The sequence below is a fragment of the Neomonachus schauinslandi genome, chromosome 6, assembly GCF_002201575.2.
Source record: "Neomonachus schauinslandi chromosome 6, ASM220157v2, whole genome shotgun sequence".
Lineage (NCBI taxonomy): Eukaryota > Metazoa > Chordata > Mammalia > Carnivora > Phocidae > Neomonachus > Neomonachus schauinslandi.
Genome location: NC_058408.1, coordinates 97,204,881 through 97,230,034, shown reverse-complemented (window position 1 = coordinate 97,230,034; position 25,154 = coordinate 97,204,881). Strand labels below are relative to the sequence as shown.

General features: G+C 34.7%; 1 protein-coding gene across 2 annotated transcripts in view; it reads left to right on the top strand.

Annotated features, from left to right (window-relative positions):
• HERC4 (HECT and RLD domain containing E3 ubiquitin protein ligase 4) overlaps nucleotides 1-25,154 on the top strand; it is a 132,957-nt gene that overhangs the window by 1,629 nt on the left and 106,174 nt on the right. For both annotated transcript variants that reach the window (XM_044916044.1, XR_006540225.1), the window contains exon 2: nucleotides 342-646. In XM_044916044.1, the coding sequence (XP_044771979.1) occupies nucleotides 421-646 (226 nt within the window). In that variant the 5' untranslated portion in view covers nucleotides 342-420. The remainder of the gene's footprint in view (nucleotides 1-341; nucleotides 647-25,154) is intronic.

Sequence of the window (25,154 nt, the reverse complement as noted above, 5' to 3'; positions counted from 1 at the left end):
ATAGATGTTTTATTTCTTGCTCAGAATAAAATGATTTAAAGTGAAGCAAAAATTAAGTTGATCAAAGTACTTAATGTTTCCATTAGATTAGTGTAACATAAGGTAGCAAAAAGTCAAAACTAGTTAATATGTTTTAAATTTTGCAAAGAATTTGAGTGAAATTTTCTGTAAATGTGTGTTTTTAAAAATTCAACTGATGGGTTTTTTAAACTGGATGATACTTATATAGTAAAATAGATCTCATGTTTACTATGTAGTAATTATTGTAGCATAGCACTTGAAAGAACAGTTATACATCATGTTTCCTTTGAAGTCATATTAACTTTTTTGTATCTCCTCAGACATAGGTATACCTCCAAATTTCCAGTGTTTCAGAAGGAAGTTTTTTATTGAAACTGGAAGACCAAAAGAATTACAAACATGTTGTGCTGGGGAAATGCATCTTTTGGACAGCTAGGTTTGGGTGGAATTGATGAAGAAATTGTACTAGAGCCCAGAAAAAGTGACTTTTTTATAAATAAAAAGGTCCGAGATGTGGGATGTGGACTCAGACATACAGTATTTGTTCTGGATGATGGAACAGTGTACACATGTGGATGTAATGATCTAGGACAGCTAGGTCATGAAAAATCCAGAAAGAAACCAGGTAAGTTGAAAAATTTTTGTTTGCTCTTTCTAATAATTATATCATGTAAGTTTGAAATGTCAAATAATTTCTCTAGTCCTAAACCCATATTTTTTTTTTATCAAGCTTTAAAAGCAAACTAGGAGTTAAATATATCCTTTACATTTGTATGCTTCTAAGTACTTGATTATTTTGTGGTTTCTATTATTTTAAACTACTGTTGTTATAAACCCTTATTGTATGAAGCTTTGGTTTCAGAATTTTATGGTGTTGTAAAACAATAGAGAAAACCAGCATGCCGTGTGGATACCTTTTCTTTCGGACAGAGTATATAGGTATAGAGCATATAGAATGTAGGTCCTGTGTAATAAGTACTATTCAGCTACCTTGGCAGGTTTTAAATGCATAATTTATTGTGTTGTTTTCCATACATCAGAAAGAAAAGTAAATAAGATGGAAACTTGCCTAAAATATATCCTAATTTTTCTTTTGTTCTCCCTATTGTAGTATATGAAATACAGAATTTTATTTGGTTTAGTTTGAAATATCTTTTATTCCCCTAATTTCATACTTTCAAGTAGCTGCACTAGCTATTAAAAGTTTGTGACTATGATATGTCCTGATTTTGTAGTAGCCATATAAGCCAAATGTAAAATAATCTTTAGTGTAATGAGAATTTTGAGGAATTTGTTCTCATGTCATGTTCTCTTCCTGGATATAGACAAGATTTTAAAAATAAGATATTACCAAACTTAGAAATATTGTTATGTGAATTTTGCTTTCAGTTATGATTACTAAAAGTTAATTCTTAAGATGGTAAAATCAGATAAGACTGCAGCTGTACTGATTTATAGTTTCTTCTTTTAACTCAAATTAATGGCACTTAAGTATTTTCTATGGAATTCTTTTTCTTTTTTTTTTTTTTTTTTAAGATTTTATTTATTTATTTGAGACAGAGAGAATGAGATACAGAGAGCATGAGAGGGAGGAGGGTCAGAGGGAGAAGCAGACTCCCTGCCGAGCAGGGAGCCCGATGCGGGACTCGATCCAGGGACTCCAGGATCATGACCTGAGCCGAAGGCAGTCGCTTAACCAACTGAGCCACCCAGGCGCCCTATGGAATTATTTTTCTTTACCACTTCATTATTTAAGTGGTTTCTATTGTTAGTCTACTTTTGAGAGGTTAATGTAGATATAAAATAGTAAGAAATTAAATATTAAAGCATGTTATTCATCTTTCATACCATCTCACCACCATGCCAGACCTCACCTTTCTAACTTGTAAATACTGTATAGTTTTCATCCTTTCTTTGTTGGTAGGGTCTTAATCTTTTTCCTTCTGCCTTAATTTGTAATTTAAGTCTTTCGGATGAATGGTAACAATCCTTAATACAGTAGGTTTAATTATTGCAGAACTCAAGGTAAAGTGGCAGCTGTCTTGTACTCTACCTCACTAAGAACATTTTATGGAATCTTATCAGAATTTCATAATCTTAGGTATTGAGGTTGTCATGTGTAGACATGAATGGTAATTTATTGATATATATTTGCTATCACTGCTTCAGAGGCAGATGTATCCTTTACCTTTTTTGCTTAGCTTGGAATGCTGCCTCAAGTTGAGATTTTCATGGTTTTGGGGCTGTTGCCTTTTTTATACTTAACATGCTCCACAGAAATAATTGAACAAATCTCTGTATTGCTTTAGTAATTTCTGAGAGGCTACAGAACAAGTAAAAGTACAAAGCCAGCACATAGGAATTGCCAGTATAGTTACTGAAATTTACTAAAGTTTAAATTTTTTAAATCTTACTAAGCATCTGTTTTGTGTCCAGGACAAGGGTAGACACTGTGCCACTGTGCATTAGTAGTATGTGTCTTTAACAACTTTTAACTCTGTAGGTAAGATTCTCAGAAACTTAACTAGCCAGGAGAGGTTTTTTTTGTGGTCATGTTGACATTGTGATGATTGCATTGTGACATTTATATACCGTATTGATTCATCTTGGAAGCATTATTTGGTACTATAAAGTTGGGAGGGTGGGTTTACCTAATTTACAATACCTCTTCAGGATTGCCTTATTGTCCAGGGTACACTTATGGACTGGAAAAATGAAAAAGGCATGAACTTTGTCTTTGAAAAATTTGGAGCCTGGGTTGGGAGTTAAGGCATACATAAGTGAAATAGCTGGAGAGGATTGAAGGTTGACATGATATGATATGTCCCTTGAAACTGGGAAGTTTTAATGATGGGAAATGTCATTGTGGGGTAGATTAAAGATTTCTGGGAGAAAATGAAGTCTTAATTTTTTTTTTTTTTTTAAAGATTTTATTTATTTGAGACAGAGAGAATGAGAGAGAGAGAGCACATGAGAGGGGGGAGGGTCAGAGGGAGAAGCAGGCTCCCTGCCGAGCAGGGAGCCCGACGCGGGACTCGATCCAGGGACCACAGGATCATGACCTGAGCCGAAGGCAGTCGCTTAACCAACTGAGCCACCCAGGCGCCCTGAAGTCTTAATTTTAATTCAACCCCTGATCACATAAATAGCCAGAAAATAAATCTGGAGCTGAAATAGTTTAGTTTTAAAGGAGAAGAGCCTGATCTTGAGAAAAGCTTTTTACTGGAAGTCCATGTTCAATGACACATTGAAGTATATCTGAGTTACAGAGGTAGGAGAAAGTAAAAGTTCGAAAGGAGGTAGTGCTCTGATAGGGACTTTTCTTTTAACCTCAGTTTTGACTTAAGGTGTTAGAGTGGAAACTTCTAATGTTTTTTAACTAGAATTATTTCCCTTGGGAATAATTCTTCAGTGATTTAAATGTATTCCTTCCTCAACTTTTTTTTTTTTAATTTGTGAGTTTTTGAGGACTGAATTAGGAGGTAAGGAGTTCTTGTGTAACTGGTTTTAAAGTTTTCTGTTAATTGAGTGAGTCTGATTGAATTTCTAGGACCATATAATAAACATAATTCATTTCATCAGAGCTTTAAACTGACAGCATACAGAAAGGAGGGAGCTAGGAATTGTTTCTTTGTAGATAATGGCTTTATAAGCATACTAAATATTCTATAATAAGGAGTGAAAGAGAAACAGGTCGCTTCATTCATTAAGAATAAGCTATTCTTTTTTTTTTTTTAAGATTTTTTTTTTAAATTTTATTTATTTGACATAGAGACAGAGAGAGAGGGAACACAAGCAGGGGGAGTAGGAGAGGGAGAAGCAGGCTTCCAGCCAAGCAGGGAGCCCGATGCGGGGCTCCATCCCAGGACGCTGGGATCATGACCTGAGCTGAAGGCAGACGCTTAACCGTCTGAGCCACCCAGGCGCCCCAAGGATAAGCTATTCTTGAGAGTTATCATAACCTACTGGAGGACTCAGGCTTACAGTGTAGTAAATAGATTCAGCCTATGGCCTATTGGGAGAGGTTTCCATTCTGAAAATTTTAGGAACCACAAAGGAAAGGTTCAGTGATATCCTTTATTATACACCAGAAGTACAGATTGTGTCCATGTTCATCTCCGTTCTCTTGTATATGTATGCCCCTTGCTATCACTACTAGCTCTTTCTGATTATTTCCAGAGGCGTGAACATCTGTTTCACTCTCGTGTATGTATTTTTCCTTCATAAGAATTTTTCAAAACTCTTTTTTACCTAGTGGCTCTTAGTTTCTTAATTCATAGCTAACAGATAAATATATCTGATCTTTAATATGCTAGACCAGTCCATCTGAATAAATTGTTTTATTTTTATATTTCTTTCCAAATTCACTTCTGAAGATTTTAAGATAATGTATAGGAAGTGTACTTTTTTTTTTTTAACAAGATCATTTATTCAGTGTATATTCAGTCATAGGTATTATTTGGTAACCATGGTCTTAATGTTTTGCACATCTGTTTCCATTTATTTCATGTTAGAACTAGTACTAAATATTTTATGACCATGAATTTGTAAAATAATGTGATATAGTCCTCTTAAAAATGATTGTTTTGATAGTTTTTCATGGTTTACAGAGTTCTTTCAGTTAGATTATCTCATTTAATCCTCACAACAGTCTTGTATGGTAGCTAGGGCAGGTGTTACAGTCCCCATTTTACAAATGAGGAAAACTGAAGTAAAATGAGATTAAAAGACTAACAATTAGTAGGCTAGCAAATGTTAAGGGAGCTCTCTAAATGCTGTGGTTTTACCTTTATCCCATGAACGTTTTCACCTGCCATATTTAAAAGATAAAAGAGTGTTTATTCACCTAGGAGGAAACTAGTTTCCATCAGTATTTTAATGTCATTCTGAGGGTTAAAAAAAAAAAACTCAAAATTTTACTCTTTTATAACTAATGTTATACAGTGAAGATGTATTTTATTATCTCCTCCCTTCTCATGTATAAATTCAGAAGGAAGTCATTTTAGGAACTGTGTAAGAAGGTTGAGAGTCCTATTTTCAAGATGTAATATCATGCCAACATAAACTAAAAATACAAATATATGTATTTCATTCCTTAACTGAAGACTAACTTGATTAGCGAAGTCAGCAGCCAATAAAGTTGTCAGTAGTATAAAATTTGTTGTAGCTTATGCTCAACTCTTCTACAGAAGTTGTGAAGATGATGAGCATTGATTCTTTTTCCTATATCTCTAAATGGTGATTTCTACTGTTGAGTCAGTCCATTGAAAGCATTTTGGTCACATAGCAGTAATTACTTGCTTGCCTTTTTGCTACATCATTTTCTGACTTGCTCTCTCTGTTCATAAAACATAAATCTATAAATGAACTTCTTAAAATATAGTTGAAATTTAAAAAGTAATATAGGAAAAAAATGTATAAATATGTGAAATAAAATTGTTCACTTAAGAGAAGATTAAAATTACCAGATTATCCCACATGTTTCTTATTGAACCAAAGCATATAATACCAAAGAAGCTTATTATGTTTTATAATTCCTAGTTTTCATGATACCTTCTAAGGATGAGAAAGATGTGGATGATATGAAGACTTGAAAAAAGTAATTACTTGGGTCAGGAATGGAGGCTTGCTTTGGACACTTTACTTTGAGGAAGGTTAGTGCCCAAGAATCACAGTGTCAAGGGTAGGGAAAAAAAAATCATAATGCAAACAGATGACTACTGTTAGAGAGATGTATAATAATACTTTACTTTGTGTAGGACCCTACATCTGAGGAATTTCAAGAGCATTACACAATAACTCATGGTTCCTTTCAAAATGCTTGTGACACAATTTGCAAGAATTATCCTCATCTTAGGGGATAAATTTACGGAGAAATGGCAGCACAAGTTGGTAAGTAACTTGTCAAAACAGCAGGTGACTGGTGAACACCTATAAATTGAATCTGAAAATTTAAGTCTACCAGTCTCCTACCTTATTCACTAAATTGTTCTTATGTTTAGAATTATTTACAGTAATATCTTTTATTTGAGGCAGATCAAATACTAATTTGTTTCTTTGCCATTTTATGTGATGGCCTATTGAAATAAATCATTATTTTACCAAGATGCTTGCTTGTGTTACCACTTTGGTACTTCATTATAACCTTGTGTGGTATGAGGCATATTTAAACAAAAAATTATGGTAATACCCAGTCTTTTCTCTTTTTCTGTTATATATCATATTCTATTTCCCTTTGTTGTCTAATGCTTTGCTGTGCTACTATCCGAGATCCATAGTAACTGCCAGGTGTGATTGATTTGGTGTCAACATTGGAACTTGGATTAGTTATATTGTATTAAGCCTGCCATGTAGCTCTTTATAGGATGCATTGGTTTGATTCATGCTTTATAAAATCTTTAATTCGTAAAGAAGACAATAATAGATGCCTAATCTGAGCAGTCTAACAAATAGAGGCTTCTTTAGAGGATTTAGAACCAATTAGTTTTTTGTTTGTCTTTGGTATATTGGTGTTTTTTATCTGATTGGTAGTGAACCACTTACTTTCCTTGAAAGAATAGGAGTATGGTAGATTTCAGTTTCCCGGTTTGGGGAGTTAGAAGGAATCCTTGTTGTAGGTGAAAGCTTAGGTGGTCTAGTTTCCATCATCTCCTTAGTAAGTGTTCTTAGGGTTCTGTGTTCCCAATATGTCATACAAATGTGTAGTACTATTAAAGCTCATTTCTTACAGACCCCATGTACTTTTTTTTTTTTTAAAGATTTTATTTATTTATTTGTGAGAGAGAATGAGAGACCGAGAGCATGAGAGGGAGGAGGGTCAGAGGGAGAAGCAGACTCCCCGCTGAGCAGGGAGCCCGATGCGGGACTCGATCCCGGGACTTCAGGATCATGACCTGAGCCGAAGGCAGTCGCTTAACCGACTGAGCCACCCAGGCGCCCCCCATGTACTTTTAAAATTGCTTTGAAGAAATAAGTCTCACTTCATAGATATTTAGTTTTCCTAGACTAGAAAGCGTATCGGTACTTGGATGTATATCAGGTATAGGTACATACATAGTAAAGAAAACCTAATAGAGGACATGTATTCATATATTGTTTATAAGGGCTTTTTTGTGCTAGGATTGTGTTAGTGAATAGAAAAGTGGGAAGCACTAACAAAGAAACCATATTAAAGAGCCCATGATTTATCTCCTTTCACCTTCTATGGATCTTTTTCATGCTGATGGAATTAAGACAATAATTATTTATTAAGATACAGAATTATCTTAACGAATTGTGATAGTTACTTTACATGCAATAAAAATCTGTGCTGTGTATAAATGTGTTTTTGGAATTATTGTTATTAAGAAGGGAAGTTTCTTGAATATTGGTGGCTCAGTCTTCAAACCATAATATTTTATTTGCATGGAATTTTTCTTTTTTCTTCAGTTCCACGATGGCAGAAGTTTAGTTTAGCTTTTGTTGGCCTTATAGAAAATGTTCTAGAGTCCTTTAATGTGTTTTTGACATTATTTTAAAATATCCTAATTATTTCCTTATTAATATCTGAGTTTAGTTTCATTTTTTTCCTTTGCTAAGTGTCCTGCTACTCTGAAATAACACATTTTTAGTTCATAGTTTTTTTCTAAAAGTATTTCATGTTTTTGGTAGAGAATTTGAAAAATACAGGCAAGTAAAATTCAACCATAATACCATCATTTGTAGATAAACACTATTGTCATTTAACACTTCTTCTATACTCATATATGTTTGTGATCACAGACTGAGAGTATATTCTTATATCTGAATTTTTTGTTCCAGTAATAATTAAATAATTATTTCCCCATGTTTTAAAATATTGTTTAGGGTTATCGCTAATGATAGTTTAATACTTCATCATTTAAACGTACCAAAATTTGTGTTCTCCTATTTTTGGAACTTATTTCCAGATTTTTATTATAAATTATGATACCATGCATGTTTATGTCAATTTAGTCTTTATTTGCATCTCTGTTAATTTCTTTAGGAAAAAGAATATCTTTAATTTTAGCAAATCTAGAAGAAATGATAACTGAATTTATTTAAACAAAATTAAGCATAGTTGTGCCTCGCCCTACAAAGTTGATAAGCTAAGAAGATATTTGTAAATGAAAGTTTTTTTTTTTTTTTAAGAATTTATTTATTTATTTGACAGAGAGAGACACAGCAAGAGAGGGAACACAAGCAGGGGCAGTGGGAGAGGGAGAAGCAGGCTCCCCGCCGAGCAGGGAGCCCGATGCGGGGCTCGATCCCAGGACCCTGGGATAATGACCTGAGCCGAAGGCAGAGCCTTAACGACTGAGCCACCCAGGTGGCCCTGTAAATGAAAGTTTTTAAAAATGTATTCATATGACAAGCTTTGAGTATAATGGATGAATATCATTTAAAGATCTGGAAAGGAAGATAAAACAAGTGCAGAAATAAATAGAAATGCATATAAATGTGCTAAGTGTTATAAGATGCATAAACAGATTACTGCATACAGAGGAATATTGTAACCATTTGGAATGGAGTGTATTGTAGGTGAGTTTCTATAGGGAAGATAGTATATGAACTGGAAGGATACATAGTATTTCAAGGAGGAAAGAATGAAGAGAGATGCTTTATAGGTAAAGCAGCTGAAATGGCAATAGGCAAATTGGAGGCCTGTTAAGGGAATAGTAGTCCAGTTAACTCAGATGTCTGAGAATGTGAGCAAGAAGGTTAGAAAGGTAAAATTGATCTCAGATTATAGAATTAATCAAATTAGGGAGCTTGAATTTGGTGGATATCCACTGATAGTTTCTAATGAGAATTATCAGGTTTTTATAAAGGAGGGGAGAGAATTTAGAGGTAAAGAAATCAATTAGGCTGTAATGATGGCCCTTTAATACAAGGGAGCAGTTAGATTAAGGAGAGATTAGGGAGGCAGAAAGAACTGACAGGCTTTGGTAACCAGCTACTTTGGTAACAGTAAGGTAAAGGGGGGGAGCCAGGTGTGATCCGAGGTTGAATTAGTATTTAATAGAAGTGTGGACTCCAGGAAGAAGAGGAATGTTAATTGTCCTATTTTAGGAGGAGAGAAAAGATATGGTGGGGTGAATTTTGTTTTGAACTTGTTAACAGTATTTAGTGATCAGTAAGAAATTCAGTACTGTTAAGTGGGGAGAAAGATCAGTGCTAAAGGCATGAGATGTTTTATTTCCAGTTTTTTTTCCTCTTCAGTACAAAGTAGGCTAACATTTCAACTGTAAATTTCTCCCTGATTCCAGCCTATTTACTTGAGTAATTAACCATCTGTTAACAGTACTTATTTTTGTGTTTTGTGGGGACTGTTTAAAGTACCTGGTGATGTAACACCTTTGTAAAATTGAAACATTTATTTGCCAGGTACCATCTGATACCCCACTCATTTGAATTTTATTAAGAGGTTCATTTGTTTATTTTTGGTTAACTGACACAAACTTGTTACTTAATTATGCCTGACTTTATGACTTTCTTCCAGGTTTTACTGGAAACAAAGTTTTAGAAGTCAGAAGATGCAATCACTAGAAGTTACTTTTGATTCCACTGAGAGCTGAAGTAATTGTTACTATATATTGTGTATGTGTTGGTATGTAGGCAAGAGCCCCTAGAAAATGTGTCCTCAGATATGCTGTTGTTTCTGTGAAAGGGAAATGGGAATGGGGAAGGAACAACATAAGGCTATAAAGGAGCAGAATTAGGAGCATCTAAAAACAGTGGCAGGAAAGTTCAGCTGCTTTACCTGTTTTGAAGAAGCTTGTGATTTTTTTTTTTTTTTTGAGTGTGGCATGATGAAAGTAAAGTAGAGCTTAGATTGCTTCCCACAATTGGTCCCAAGTATTTATTAATTAGTGCATGTATACTTTCTGATTTTTGATCCAGGTATTGCTTATCTGTAGATTTCATAACTAGGCATTCTAACAGAAATGGACGTAATGGACCTAAACTTATCTTCTGGAGAGTAATTACATAAAAGCCTGACAGATTGGTGTTACATCTGTCTGAACATCGCTCTATTTCTACACTGAGTTGGGGAGTTGAGTAAGCCTCTGCAACTGGAAATATGGAGGAAAGGGAACACATTAGAAGTTGGTATTACAATGTAAAGGGAGAAGAAAGATACAAACCTCATAACTGGAGAGAAGTTTAACAAGAAATAATATTTGGAATATATTATTTAGATCCTGGGACACTGATATTTAAAAATAATAATGGTAACTACCATTATGTGCCAGGCACTGAGCTAAATCTTTTATACATTATCCCGGAATCATAAAACCACCCTGCAAAGTACATATTGGTTCAATCTTGCTGGTGAGGGAAGTAAAACTTCAAGAGGCTAAAAACTTGCCCTAAAGCAAAATTAAAATGTAATGGAAACAAGAACCAATTAGATGTTAACAATGAAAGGAAAGACACCATTTATAATAGCAAGGGAAAGATAAAATGACCCAGGAATAACCTAAGAAATGTGCAAGACCTATTTGAAGAAGACTTGAAAGCACTTCTGAGGAACACAAAAATTTTAGACAAATGGAAACCATGTTTGTTAAGTAGGAATACTAATCTAAGTAAATCTGTCCATTTTCTCTAATTTGTCAACTTAAGGTGATCCTAATAAAAATACCAAGTGGTTTTTTTTTTTTTGAAGAAACTAGATAAATGGATTCTCTAGTTCTTATGAAAAAATAAAGAAACCAGGAAAACACTGAAAAATAAGAGCAGAAATATGTAACATTTTATTTCATTTTTTTAAAGATTTTTTAAAAAAGGTTTTATTTATTTGAGAGAGAGAAAACGAGAGAGAGCACGAGAGCGGGGTAAGGGGTAGAGGGAGAAGCAGACTCCCTGCTGAGCAGCGAGCTCGATGAAGGGCTTGATCCTGGGACTCTGGGGTCATGACCTGAGCCAAAGGCAGACACTTAACCGACTAAGGCACCCAGGTGCCGCAATATGTAAAATATTTTAAAGTCTTAATAGTTAAAACTGCCTCACAAATAGACATATTAAACAGAATATAAAGCCCAGACATAGACTTAAATCACCTCAAATCAGTGGGAAAAATTAAAGCGGGGCTGTTAATAAATGATCTTGGAATAAGTAGGAGCATCATCTAGGGAACAAAAAAAATTGGATTACTACCTCACGCCATGTATATATTCGGATAAATTCCAAGTGAATCAAATATTTATTTATTTATTTATTTATATATTTTTTAAAGATTTTTATTTATTTATTCATGAGAGACAGAGGCAGAGGGAGAAGCAGGCTCCCAAGGAGCAGAGAGCCCGATGTGGGACTCGATCCCAGGACCCCGGGATCATGACCTGAGCCGAAGGCAGACGCTCAACCATCTGAGCCACCCAGGCGCCCTGAATCAAATATTTAAATGTAAAGACTATAATGATAAATGTGCTCAAAGAAAACATGGACAAATTTGTTCATTAGAGTCAGGAAAGCCTTTCTGACTGAAAAGTGAAGAGGCACAGAAAAGTAAACCGAAAAAAGTTTTGTTAGGTAGAAATCACTATAAACAAGTTAAAAGACAAATGGGAAAATATTTGACTCAGTCAAAATGCTAATTTCCCATATATAAAGCACTCCTAGAAATTGGCAAGATGAAAACAGTCCAGTACCAACATGGTCACAGGATATGAACAGGCAGTTCACAAAAAGGGAAATACAAATGACTCTTAAATGAATACTCTTCAGCTTCATTCATATTAAGAGAAATGCAGAAGACTACATTGAGGTACCATTTTTTTACATAACAGGTTAGCAAAAATCCTTAACTTTGATAATAGAATAGCTCCTTCAACCCCAAACCAGAGTTACTTTCTGAGGTTTTAGTTACCCATGGTCATCTGCAGGTCCAGAAGCAGATGGTCCTGATGTCAGGAGGTCAGTAGTCATCTAATGCTATCACACAGTGCCTACATCATTCACCTCACTTCATCTCATCGGTAGGCATTTTATCATCTTATATCTTCACAGAAGGGTGAGTACATTACAATAAGATGTTTTGAGAGAGGGTGAGACCACATAACTTTTCTGACAGTATGTTATAATCTATTTTATTATTGTTAATCTCTTACTGTGCCTAATTTATAAATTAAACATTACGTATGTATAGAGAAAACAGTATATACAGTATTCATTACTATCCATGGTTTCAAAATGGAATCCACTGGGCCTCAGGATGTATCCCCTGGGAATAAGGGGAGGGGACTGCTATATCCTCTATGGTGAGGCTGTCACTAAAAAAGTGTTCATAGGTGGTTAGTGTAAATTGGTTAACACTAGGAGGGTATTTTGCAAACATATGTTATAATTGCAAATGCACATACCCTTTCTTCAAGAAGCACAAGAATATAGCTCTTGCTCTGATAGCTCCATTTGTACTTGTACAAAATGACTCACTGACATATTACTACAACATTGTTTATAATTGCAAAACATTAGAAACAACCTTGTGATTGTTGGGAACTGGTAAAATAAATTGTCATCTGTTCAATCAATGTGATGTAATACTATGTAATTGAGAAAAGAATAAAGGAGTTTTTTGTGTACTAATATGTAAAGATCTCTAAGATACATCATTAAAAAGAGCAAGGTATAGAACATTTTATAGAAAACTATGTTTTAGATAAAATAAGAAAAAATTTATATTTGCATTTGCCTGTAGATATACTTAAAAAACCCTGGAGAGATACATACATCTAATAATAGTGGTTACCTTGGTGTAGAAGTAAGATAAGGGATGAGAACTAGGTTGGTAGCGGATAATGAATGGTAGACCTAGATTTTCACTGCATACTCTTTTTAAAAAAAAAAATGTAAATATACTATCTATTATTTTTAAATAGGCTCTGGAATTAGAGTGTTTGGATACAAATTCTGATTCTGTTACTTCTTATTGTGTTATCTTGGGCACATCTCATAGCCTTTCTATACCTAAGTATTTCTGTTAGGATAATCATGCCACATTCTTAGGGTGGTTGTAATGATTAAATGAGATAACACATAAAGTGAAAAGAACAGTGCCTGGCATGTGGTGAGTGTTCTAAATGTTTCTTAAAACTGCCATTAATATTAGAGTGGGAATTTAATTTTAGGTCTGCCTTACACTGAAGTGGGCTATATGCTGTTTCCATATTTGCCTTTAGATAGACAATGCACATTTTTTTTTTTTTATGACTGAACTTCAGGCATTGATTCCACAAACATGTCTTCCTACTATGTCCCAGATACTGCATTAAGCATGAAAATACTTCTGTCTTCTATTACCTTGTTGGAGCTCATATTATGACAAATTTTCAAAAGTACACCAAAATTTCAAAAAAATGTATGTTTGTGATGTTTAGAGGTAATGCTATATTGGAGCAAGATAGAAAATGAATTGGATTCCTTTACCATCAGGCTTAAGAGATACAGTGGATACAGAAAAATAAAAAATTAAAGATCCCTTTTTATTTCCTGTGAGAAGATATAAATGTTAGAAGTTAATCATTTATTTTAAAAAATTTATTTAATGATGAATAATTAGAAGATGTCTTCGTCCATTTAGACTGCTATAACAAAATTAGTATAGTCTGGGTGGCTTAAATAACACATATATATTTTTCATGGTTCTTTAGGCTGGGGAGTCCAAGGTCAAGGTGCTAGCAGATTTGGTATCTGGAAAAGACCTGCTTCTTGGTTCATAGAGGGCCATTGTCTCACTGTGTATCTTCACATGGCATGAGGGATCTCTCTGGGAAAGAGCACTAATCTCATTCATGAGGGCACCACCTCCATGACCTAATGACCTACCAAAATCCCTACCCCCTAATACCATCACATTGGGGCTTAGGATTTCAGTATATGAAGTTTGGGGAGATACAGACATTCAGTGTATAACAGAAGGTATAGTTTGAGGAACATAGACACTTGAATAAATTCAGCTTATTCACCCTTTTAAATTCTGCTCCTCCTAGAATGATAGGTTAAAATAATGCATTTGGTTACACCTTTCTACTCTTACTTTGCATTTGTAATTATTTTAACGACAATGTGCCTAAATTTATTTGCATAGTATATAAAGATGCTGTTAATAATTAGGGTATCCACTGTTTATATGGTGTTTGACTATAGGAAAGAGAAAATCAAGAAAGACAACTATAGATATTTCTGAAAATTTAAAACTGATAAAATGTGGAGAAAAAGGAATATTTTAAAGGGAAACAGTTGTAAGTTAGCTATCTCCATCTCTCCAAAACAAACTACAAAAACAACTCTTCCTTGTTTATTAATGTTTCTTGAACTCACTTAGGTTCAAACCTTAGATTCACCTTAGGCTCCGCTTCCCGAGCCCATAACACGGACATTGACTCGGTTGCCAAATCTTTTTTCTTTTTTTTTTTTTTTAAGATTTTATTCATTTATTTGACAGAGAGAAACACAGTGAGAGAGGGAACACAAGCAGGGGGAGTGGGAGAGGGAGAAGCAGGCTTCCCGCTGAGCAGGGAGTCCGATGTGGGGCTCGATCCCAGGACCCTGGGATCATGACCCGAGCTGAAGGCAGATACTTAATGGCGGAGCCACCAGGCGCCCCTCAGTTGCCAAATCTTACTGATTGTTTTTTTAGTAACTCTCCTGTCTTTTTTTTTTTTTCTAATGGCTAAATATTTGACGTTGAAGTAGTTATTTTAAACTCTCTGGCCCTTAGGGTCCTCCTATCTCAAGCTGAAATTCTTTGTTTTCATTCTAGTTAGACTATTACTATCTATGCAAAAACTGTGGCAATAGCTTTCCTAGTGATCTCCCTGCTCTAGTTCATCCTTCTTGTAATTCTGGGTTATTCTTTCTACAGCATATTTCCATTTCTGTCTCTTGAATATTGCCCAGCTGAAGGACTATCCTACATCTCCATGGTTACTTTTGTAAGAACTGCAAGTCAGATATTTTGTGCAGTATCAAGCACAGTTACCTAGCATTCAGTAAATTAATAAATTGCATTTCTGTCTTCCTATTGTATAGAATTATTTAGGTAAAAATCTTCTCTACCATGTCAGTTCCTGAAGGGTAGAAACTTTTATATATATTTATCACTATCGTGACAACACTGGTACACACAGAGGGGACCGAGGAGTTTGTTGAATAAACACATGATCAGTGCATTTTATTGGATGTACCATAGGAAGAGAAGAAAATTATAGACTTTTTTTTAAAAGATTTTATTTATTTATTTGACAAAGTGAGAGTACACAAGCAGGGGGAGTGGCAGAGGAGAAGCAGGCTCCCTACTGAGCAGGGAATCCGGAGCGGGCTTTATCCCAGGACCCTGGGATCATGACCTGAGCTGAAGGCAGACGCTTAACCAACTGAGCCACCCAGGTGCCCCCAAAATTATAGACTCTTAACTTGATGGCCATCAGTGATATTATAACCAAAATTGTAAAATTTTAAATTGTAAGAATGTACATGTTGGGTATAGTATGGTAAAGTCAGTGTGGCCATAAGAGGAAACAAGAATGAGGTTGGAAGAAGTTTATTATATTCAGGTCCCAGAGAGAGGGAGTCACATGCCACACAGCCATAGGTGAGAACACTAGGGTAGTTAAGAGGCAGAAGACAAGAGCACAGGGGAGATCTTAGATCATGGTCTTCATTGGGACTTCCTTGGGAAAGGCATCCTGGGCAGAATAAACAGTTTGGATGGGCTAATTTGGTTAATTCCTCTAGGCTTTGGGCTGTGGGGTTGGTTTTTAGTTTCCTGGTACCTGGGCCTGGGGTGATTTAGGGTAAGGGAAATATTGGCTTGGTGTGTGAGAGACAAGGAGATAGGGCCTGGTGGTATGCCTATGAAAGGCATGCTTGTGGGCAAGTTGTTTTCTTTAGGAATTAGCTAGCCCTGGGAAGGGCCATCTCTTCTGGGGTCTGTAAGCCTCCTGCTCCCCAAATGTCAGCCTCAAGAATACAGAAAACAAGAAAATATAATTAATGTAATTGACCCTTTGATGAATGGTGGATGTCAAATATACAAAGAATCTAAGAAAACAAAAACTCTGGTAGTATATTCTGAGGGTTCATTCTTGCTTGTCTTAAAAAGAAAGCAAAGCAACTATTTGATATTATATTTATGTTGGGGTCTTTATATATCAACTTCTTTTCAAAGCAGTTAATTTCAATGGTTCCCAGACATCCAGAAAAGACTTTTCTTTTTTTAAAGATTTTATTTATTTACTTATTTAGTGCAGGTGGGGGAGGGAGGGGCAGAGGGAGATGGAGAGAGAGAATCTCAAGAAGACTCCAAGCTGAGCACCGAGCCTGTCGTGGGGCTTGATCTCATGACCCTGAGACCATGACCTGAGCCAAAATCAAGAGTTGGACACTCAACTGGCTGATCTACCCAGGCGCCCCCAGAAAGGACTTTTCTAAAGAAAAAATGTTATGAAGCCCTAAATATAAAATTTTAAGTATATTTTGAAAATATTAAAACATAACCTTGTTGGGGTGCCTGGGTGGCTCATTTGTTAAGCGTCTGCCTTTGGCTCAGGTCATAATCCCAGGGTCCTGAGATTGAACCCCGCATCGGGCTCCCTGCTCCGCAGGAAGCCCGCTTCTCCCTCTCCCGCTCCCCCTGCTTGTGTTCCCTCTCTTGCCGTCTCTCTATCTGATAAATAAATAAAATCTTTAAAAAACAACAATAAAAACATAACCTTGTTATTTAAATATTAACAAAAGGATGGCAGTTCAATAAATAGGGAAATGTTTATATCTTAGTACCTTTATATCTTAGTACCTTTATCTGTGAAGTAGGGATGATGGTACACCTGTCTCATGGTGTTATGAGGATTAAATGAGATTAAATAAAGTGCTTAACACTGTGCCATAAACTCTTTATGTATGCTAACTCTGCACCTGTATGTATAGAATGCATAAAAGGGGTACAAACTTGTAAACATCTGTTATAAAGAATTTGTAATTTAATTCTATCTCCATAAGAACGTTATTTTATTGTGAGCTGTCAGCTAAGACATGTAAATTACTTTATGTTAACTTTAGATTTTATCCGGGAACTCATTAAAATGTTTTGGTGACTACTGGTTATACCATTCCGAATTCCTATTGGTGGTAATTTTAGATAATAAACATTTTCATTTAATTTTTGTTTTAGTTTTTATTTAGTTTAGATGTTTAGTTTTATTAATTTGTTTTATTATCATTATATGCGTTGTATTACAGATCCTTTAAAAAATGTCAGTAAGCAGTAATTTCACTTTAAGAATAGAGAAGTATATGCCTTGAGTGAAGTAGCCTTTTGGTTATAAATCTCTGTAACAAAATTAGCACTATGGTTATTTAAAGGGGGGGAAAAGCACTCTGAATTATTTATTGGTGCCATTCGCTATTCCCAAGTAATTAAGGTCTTCATCTTTAAAAAGTCAAAATCATAAAATGCATCAACTACACATACAGTTCTTTAAACAGTTAAAGAACAATAAAAAAAGAAAAAGCCACTTATAGATAACCATTGTTGACAATTTAGTATTTTTCAGTATTTTCTCTGCATATATGTTAGGGCTGTGTGTGACATGCTTTTAAATAAGAATGAGGTTATACAGTACTTTTTAAATTTCATAGTATGGTATTGTGTAAACTTTAAATTTTTAGAGATGGATTTTTTCCATTGCTCTAGTTAGAGTTTTGAGTAATTCAGAGAGAAGGGAAAAGGAAACCTATATTTATAGCAACTAATGAGGCATGGTAGGACAGGATTTTGAAACTTAAACTCTGGCAGAATTAAACTTTTAGTAAGAAGTTGAAATGGTGTTTTTTAAAATTAGCTATTGAGCAAAGTTTATTCTTTGAGACCTCAGTTTTTTGTTACCAAATTGCTGTGCTTGTTGCTATTCATAACAGTATTGTTTTTTAGACCTTTTTATAAACTTGAATATCAGCAAAGATTTTTGTTCTCTGTATAAAACATTGATAGTTGTTCAGCCTTTGTTGGAATTTATTTATTTATTTTTTTAAAAATATGTGTAGAAGTTCCTTAAACTCATTGACCACATTAAGAGCTAAGATTAATTGTGGACTGGGATCATGGTTGGTAATTATACTTTTATACCAGCTAGTCCCTGATTTATGAATGAATTATGTAGGGCCCTCTCCTAGCTTCTGGTAGTTTGCTGTCAGTCTTAGGCATTCCTTCACATGGTATTCTCCTTGTGTGACTGTGACCAAAATTCCCCTTCTGAGGATTAGAGGCCTACTCTACTCCCATATGACCTCATCTTTTTTTTTTTTTTAATTAACATACAATGTATTATTTGTTTCAGGGGTACAAGTCTGCCCCATATGACTTTAACTTAACTAACTATATCCTCAATGACCCTGTTTCCAAGTAAGGTTGCATTCTGAGTTACTGAGGATTAGGACTTAAACATATACATTTTGGGAGAACACAAATCATCCTATAACAAGATTTTGAGGTCTGTAGGTGAAAGAGAATACAGAGTAACATGATAATGTTCATATTTTCCTTCAAATTAGCTGTTTTAGAATTTTGAATAAGAAGCAGCTTTTAAGAGATGCTAGTTGTGAATATGTTACTAATGGTGTTTCTGTAGTATGTATTATCTTTTGTAGTATGTATTATCTGGATCTATTAGATCCAGAAGGCAATACATTCTTTTTTTTTAGAAGACAATGCATTCTTTACTGTTAGTATTTTTTATTTGTGAGATTCTCAGAGCATATTATTGATTATATCTTTTTTTAAACATTCATTTATTTGAGAAAGCGTGCACATGCCAGTGGGAGGGGGGCAGAGGGAGAGAATCTTCAAGCTTACTCCCTCTTGAGCGTGGGCTCGCCCCTCAGGGCTTGATCTCATGACCTGAGCTGAAACCAAGAGTCAGATGCTTCATGGACTGAGCCACCCAGGCACCCCTTGATGATTATATCTTAGTATCAGGTTTAAACCCTGGTTAGCAAAAAGACTACTAATAGACCATCTTGTGTATTTTGTGATTGGTTGTCTAAGAAGAAGTGTATATGTATACTGTCACTAAATCAACCTAGGTCGTAGTCGGTTAATACAGGGCATTTTATGGTCATTCCTGGGCACACATATGCAGAGCTGCAAAATAGTTGAGTCTCCTGGTGTGCACATTCCCAGCTGAGGTTCAGCAAAACAGTGCTCTGCTTTCTTGTTTCAGCTCTCATACTGTAAACCAGTATCCTTTTTGCAGTACATTTAGGTCCCACATATTTTACATTTTTGTACTTTTGTTGGTGATTTCACTGTTTAAAATGGCCTCTGAGTATAGTACTGTAGTGCTATCTGGTGTTCTAAGCACAGGAAGGCTGTGATATGCCCTACTAGATAATACATTGAAGCATGAGTTACAGTGCTGATGGCTGTGAATTTAATGTTAGTGAATCAACAATATATATTAATTATAAGATGTCTTTAAGCAGAAACACACATTAATTAAACAAGGTTATGTGTTGATCAGTTCATGAAAATGTAATCAGAGGCTTGCAGGAGCCTAACCCTGTATTTTCCCTGGGGGTAGTGTTTCAGTATTCACTAAGTAAGTATTTTTGGTGACTTTATAAAATAACTTTTGGCCAATAATAAGAATTGATTGTATTCTCAAGTAGACTAAAATAAACAGACTAAAATTGTAAGTGGAACAATGGTGGGGTTTCCTAGAAGAATGGTGCCATGAAATAAATCAACATTTAACATCGTTTTCTTCATATGTTGTGCAAAGTTTTGTATTAGTTTTTAAGAAAATAAGTCTCGAGTCACTGTCTTTGTAGCTTTTATTTCTCTTTTGCACAAATTGCAAAATTGAGAATGCAAGATTTTTTATTTCTATCCATAATGACAAAATTGGGAGGAAGATGTTTCACAATTACTAGACAAATCTCAAGGTGAATGTAGATCATCACTGTATGATGATATGAAATTGATCATTTAAGTGAACTCTTTAAACAAATTGTGTGAACAATTTAAACAAATGAGTCTGGAGATAATATTCTACATGAACTCTTTTCACAAATTCAAGAATTGATGAATATATTTCTTAGGACCCAAAGGAAATAGGATGTTTTTATCCAGTTAGTTATTGAATAGGAAGGATTTTATCATGTAACATTTTGCAGCAAGAACCTGGATCTATCCTATATTGCTAAAAGGATGTGCAGCAGTATTCTTCTTTTACAGTGTTTGTGCAACAAAATTTATTTGACACAGTTTGTTTATGAACAAATGCTGAAGTCAGATATACATCCAGAGGTAATTGGGAGGAAATAGATGATATTGAAAAACTGTCATTAGGTTGAACATTTTAATTGGTTTTTATAAGTCTAAAAGAGACTGTATTTACATGTATGGAGTAAAGATGATGGCCTTTTCCTCCTTACTAAAATGATGCACCACTAGTTTTCAAAAATACTGCATTTTAACAATGTTAAGTGTAAGGACAACCAGAAGTAATGATGATTTAGGACTTATTAGAGATGTATTTAGAATATATCTGCTATCAGTATTTACAAGATAGATATGTTACATCTCTCTTGTTCTTTATCTTTTCTGTTTTTGCTCCTGTCTCTGAATAATGTATTTTTTTTCTTTCTCAAGGCAATCTCCACCACTTGTTTTCTTTGCCCTTTTGTGCCTCCCCAAACTAAATGTTCTTTGAGCCATAAATACTGATAGGAACACAGTGTTACTTTTCTCAAACTTTTTGTATGAGCATTTGAAGCATAAAAAAGGTGGAAAGAATAACACAATGACCAACAGTTAACACCACATATTTTATCTGTTTTATATTTTTTTAAAGAGATAACTATGATCATGTGCCATTATTAAAACTTTAGCATCAAGTTTAACATCATACATTCATAATTCCAACCTTTTCTTGTAGCCTCTCTTTATAAAAGGAATCAACTGTTTAATGGGCTTGCTTGGCAACTTTTCTTTTGCTTTCTGTCCTCTAAATATATTCATACTTACCCTAATTCAAGTGAATTTAATTCCCACTTATTCCTCCTTTTTCTCTATTATAACTTGGCTTTGAAAGGCAAATGTAGCTTGATGATTAAAACTTAATAGCATAGTACCTGGTACATAGTAAATAATAAATGTTAGCTGTTGGGTTTGGTATGCATTCTGTTTTCTTTCTCACACATGGCATCATTGAGTTGGGCTTCTAGTGAATTTTTTTTGTTTTACTGGGTTCATTTATTCCTCCTTCATTCTGGCTTATCATTGACTCTTTTCTGGCGATCTTGTTTTAAGCATTGAACCATCTAATTTCATTAGATGTGAAATGTCGCAGTATACCACTGATCTGACTTTCTAGTATCCTAGGGATGGGGGTAGGGTTGAGGCTATTCATTTTGATGAGCCATTGGGAAAAACTTAAGTAATTTTAAAGATTTGTACAAGAAGTTATGGGTTTTGTGTGTTTGTTGTCTGAGAGGCCTATATTAAATGCTATTCCCGGGACATAAAACTGTTATTATGTTTCTTTAATAATGTATTTCTGAAGTAGTTACCCATTCTCAAAATAGGTATCTCAGTAATTTGGTGGGACAAAAATTCTGCAAGAACCAAGATTATTTGTCTTGAGCCTTTAGTATGTAGAAAAAATTAAAGAGTTCACATCAGTTTTAAAATGAAAATGTTGGTTTAACACGTGGCTTTAACTGTTTTCTCTAATATTGTATTTAATTTTTATTTTTTTGTTTGGAATAAACAGTATATACTGCACATGGTTCAAAAATCAATAAATACACATTGGGAAGTTTTGCCCTTGCATTTGACTACTGTATTTCCCCCTCTACCTGCATCACCTATAAATGTGTTTATTAGTTTTTTTGTATATCATTTCAAAATTTCTTTATGTGGATCTAAGTAAGTATGAATTTACTTATTCTTACCTCTTATACAAAAGTAGCAAATCATATAGTATTCCACATCTTGATATTTTTTTTTCTCTTTGCTAATATACCCTTGAGGTCTTTCTATATCAGTATGTAGAGTTTCCTCATTATTATTATTTTGTTTGTGGAGCATAGTATTCCAGTGTGTAGATGGAATCCTTTATTGATGGATATTTGGAACATTTCGAGTCTTTTCTTATATACAGTGCTGCAAATACAATACACACGTTCGCACATACAAACAAACACGTACACACATGTGTATTTGTACTCTACCTTCCTGGGTTCTCTAGCTGGACTTGTCTAGACAAAAGGCAGATTAACAAGAGAAAAACAAAACAAGTTTATTAACACATGCGTTGCGCTTACACATGGGACCTCAACACGTGTGTTAATAAACTTGTAATGAGTAATTCAGGTGGTAGAACATGGGCTTACAGAGAACAAAAGAACAGTAAATTTTTTTTTAAAGATTTTTTATTTATTCATAGAAGATAGAGAAAGAGAGACAGGCAGAGGGAGAAGCAGGCTCCCCGCTGAGCAGGCAGCCCGATGTGGGACTCAATCCCAGGACTCTGGGATCATGACCTGAGCCAAAGGCAGACGCTTAACTGTCTGAGCCACCCAGGTGCCCAAGAACAGTAAATTTTTAGAGAAGTAACAGCAAAAAGGATTGAGTTTTGGGGTGGCAAATTGTGGGAATGTAAATAGGTGGGGAAACTAACGGAAGATAAGGGCTAGTTAGGAAAGTTTGTTATGTAGGTTTTCCTGGCGCCATCTCTGAGCTGATAAGGGTTTAGAGTTAATCTGGTGATTAACTTCTGTTCTTCCTGGTAGAGAGGGAAGGGGTGGACACCTTTACATATTTATGTCCTGCTTTTAGGCAAATAGGGAGAGGGCAGAGAGCTTTTCTTGTATCTATTTCTACTTAATGTCTTTGAGCTCAAAATAATCCTATGCCGAAGTACTTAGGTGTATCTGTAGGATATTTTTGTGGAAATGGAATTCCAGAAGGTAAATGCATATGTTTTGTTAGGTATTGCCACGTTCCTCTCCATAAAGAGTGTTCTGTTTCGCAGTTCTATTATCAGTATATAAGAGTGCTTTCTTCTCCAACCTAGTATTACCAAACTTTTGGATTTTTATGAAAATAGTATCTTGGTGTGTGAGTTTTATTATAATCATAAACTTTTTAAATTAATAAACTATTTTTTAGAGTGGTTTTAGGTTCACAGCAAAATTTAGCAGAGTACAGAGTTCCCGTATATCTCATCCCCACACATGCACAATCTCCCCCACTATCCACAGCCTATACATAGTGGTACATTTACCACCATTAACAAATCTACATTGACATCATCCGAAGTCCATGGTTTCATTAGGGTTCACTCTTTGTGTTGTACAATCTATGGGTTTTGACAAATGCCTAATGACATGTAGTATTGTACAGAATGGTAATGATATCATACAGAATAGTTTTATTTACTACCCTAAAATACTCTGTGCTTTGTCTAATCATTCCTCTCCTCCCCCTAACCTCCAGCAACCACTAAACTTTTTACTGTCTCCAGAGTTTTGCCTTTTCCAGAATGTCATGTATTTGGAATCATACAGAGTGTAACCTTTTCAGATTGGCTTCTTTTACTTAGTAATATGCATTTAAGTGTCCTCCATGTCTTTTCATGGCTTGATAGCTTATTCCTTTTTATTGCTGAATAATAGTCTATCATCTGGATGTACCACGGTTTATTCACTATTAAAGGACATCTTGGTTGCTTCCAAGTTTTAGCAATTGTGAATAAAGTTGCTGTAAACATCTTTATGTAGATTTTTGTGTTGACATAAGTTTTCAGCTCCTTTGGGTGAATATCAAGGATTGTGATTACTTGATCATATAATAAGAGTATGTTTAGTTTTGTAAGAAACTACCAAACTGTCTTCAAAAGTGGCTCTATCCTTTTACATGCCCACCAGCAGTGAATGAGAGTTTCTGTTGCTCTCTATCCTTTCCAGCAATTTGGGCCATTTTAATAAGGTGTATAGTGGTATCTCATTTTAATTTGAAATTCCCTGATGACATATAAAGGAAAACATCCTTTCATAGGCTTACTTGCCATCTGTGTATCTTCCTTGGTGAGGTGTCTGTTCAGTTCTTTTGCCTATTTTTTAATTGGGCTGTTTATTTTCTTATTGTTGAGTTTTAAAAGAGTTTTTGTATATTTTGGATAATAGTCCTTTATTAGAGCTATCTTTTGCAAATATTTTCTCCCATTCTGTGGCTTTTCTTCTCATTCTCTTGATAAATGTAAACCTTGATGCTTAAAGGTTAACTAACCCATATGGAAAAGTATAAAATTATAAGTGGTTTTATAAATTTTCTAAGTGAACATATTATTGGCTTCCAAATGTAGTTTGGATTTGGAGTTCTCTCATCAATGAGGTTGAGCGTCTTTTCATTATGATAAAGGGCCATTTCTGTTTCTTTTTCTGTGAACTATCAGTTGACATCTTTTGTCCATTTTTCATTGAATTACTGGTCTTCTTTTTTTTTTTTTTCCCCAACTACATCTTTAAAAATTGGGGAGATTATTTCTTTGAGGTATGAATAACATTTTTTCCCCTGTTTTTCCTGTTAGTCTTTTCACTTTGTTTTTAGTTTGTTTTGGTATAAGAATTTTCTCAAATGGCTACATGGAATCTCTTCCTCTTTCCTCAGCTGAGGATTTAGTGTTTAAGTGTTACTGTCTTCCAGAATTCTTCCTAGTATCTTTGAAGGTTTTAAAAGTATCTCATGTTCCCATGGTGCCTTTTGTTACCTTTATCTTAGCATTTAAACACAGTCCTTATCTCACCTGTTTTTCTGTAGACTATAAACCCTTTGAGGGCTAGAAATGTTTTATTCTCATTGTGTCTCCAGTCTTTGGAGCAGAAGGGTATACAGTAAATACTAGTGTTTGGTATGAATGATTATTGTTTCTTTGTTTCTTGGATTTTGGTGCCTTTGATTTTATAGCCATTGCTATCTAATTTAAGTACTCTTCATTAGCTGTTGAACTGATCAGTCTTGTCATCTTGTCATTTTCTGCTCTTTTCTATATTTCCTTTGAGGATAGTCTTGGAGATACATTGACTTATTTCTGGGGCCTGTGTGAAAGAGAACAGATCTT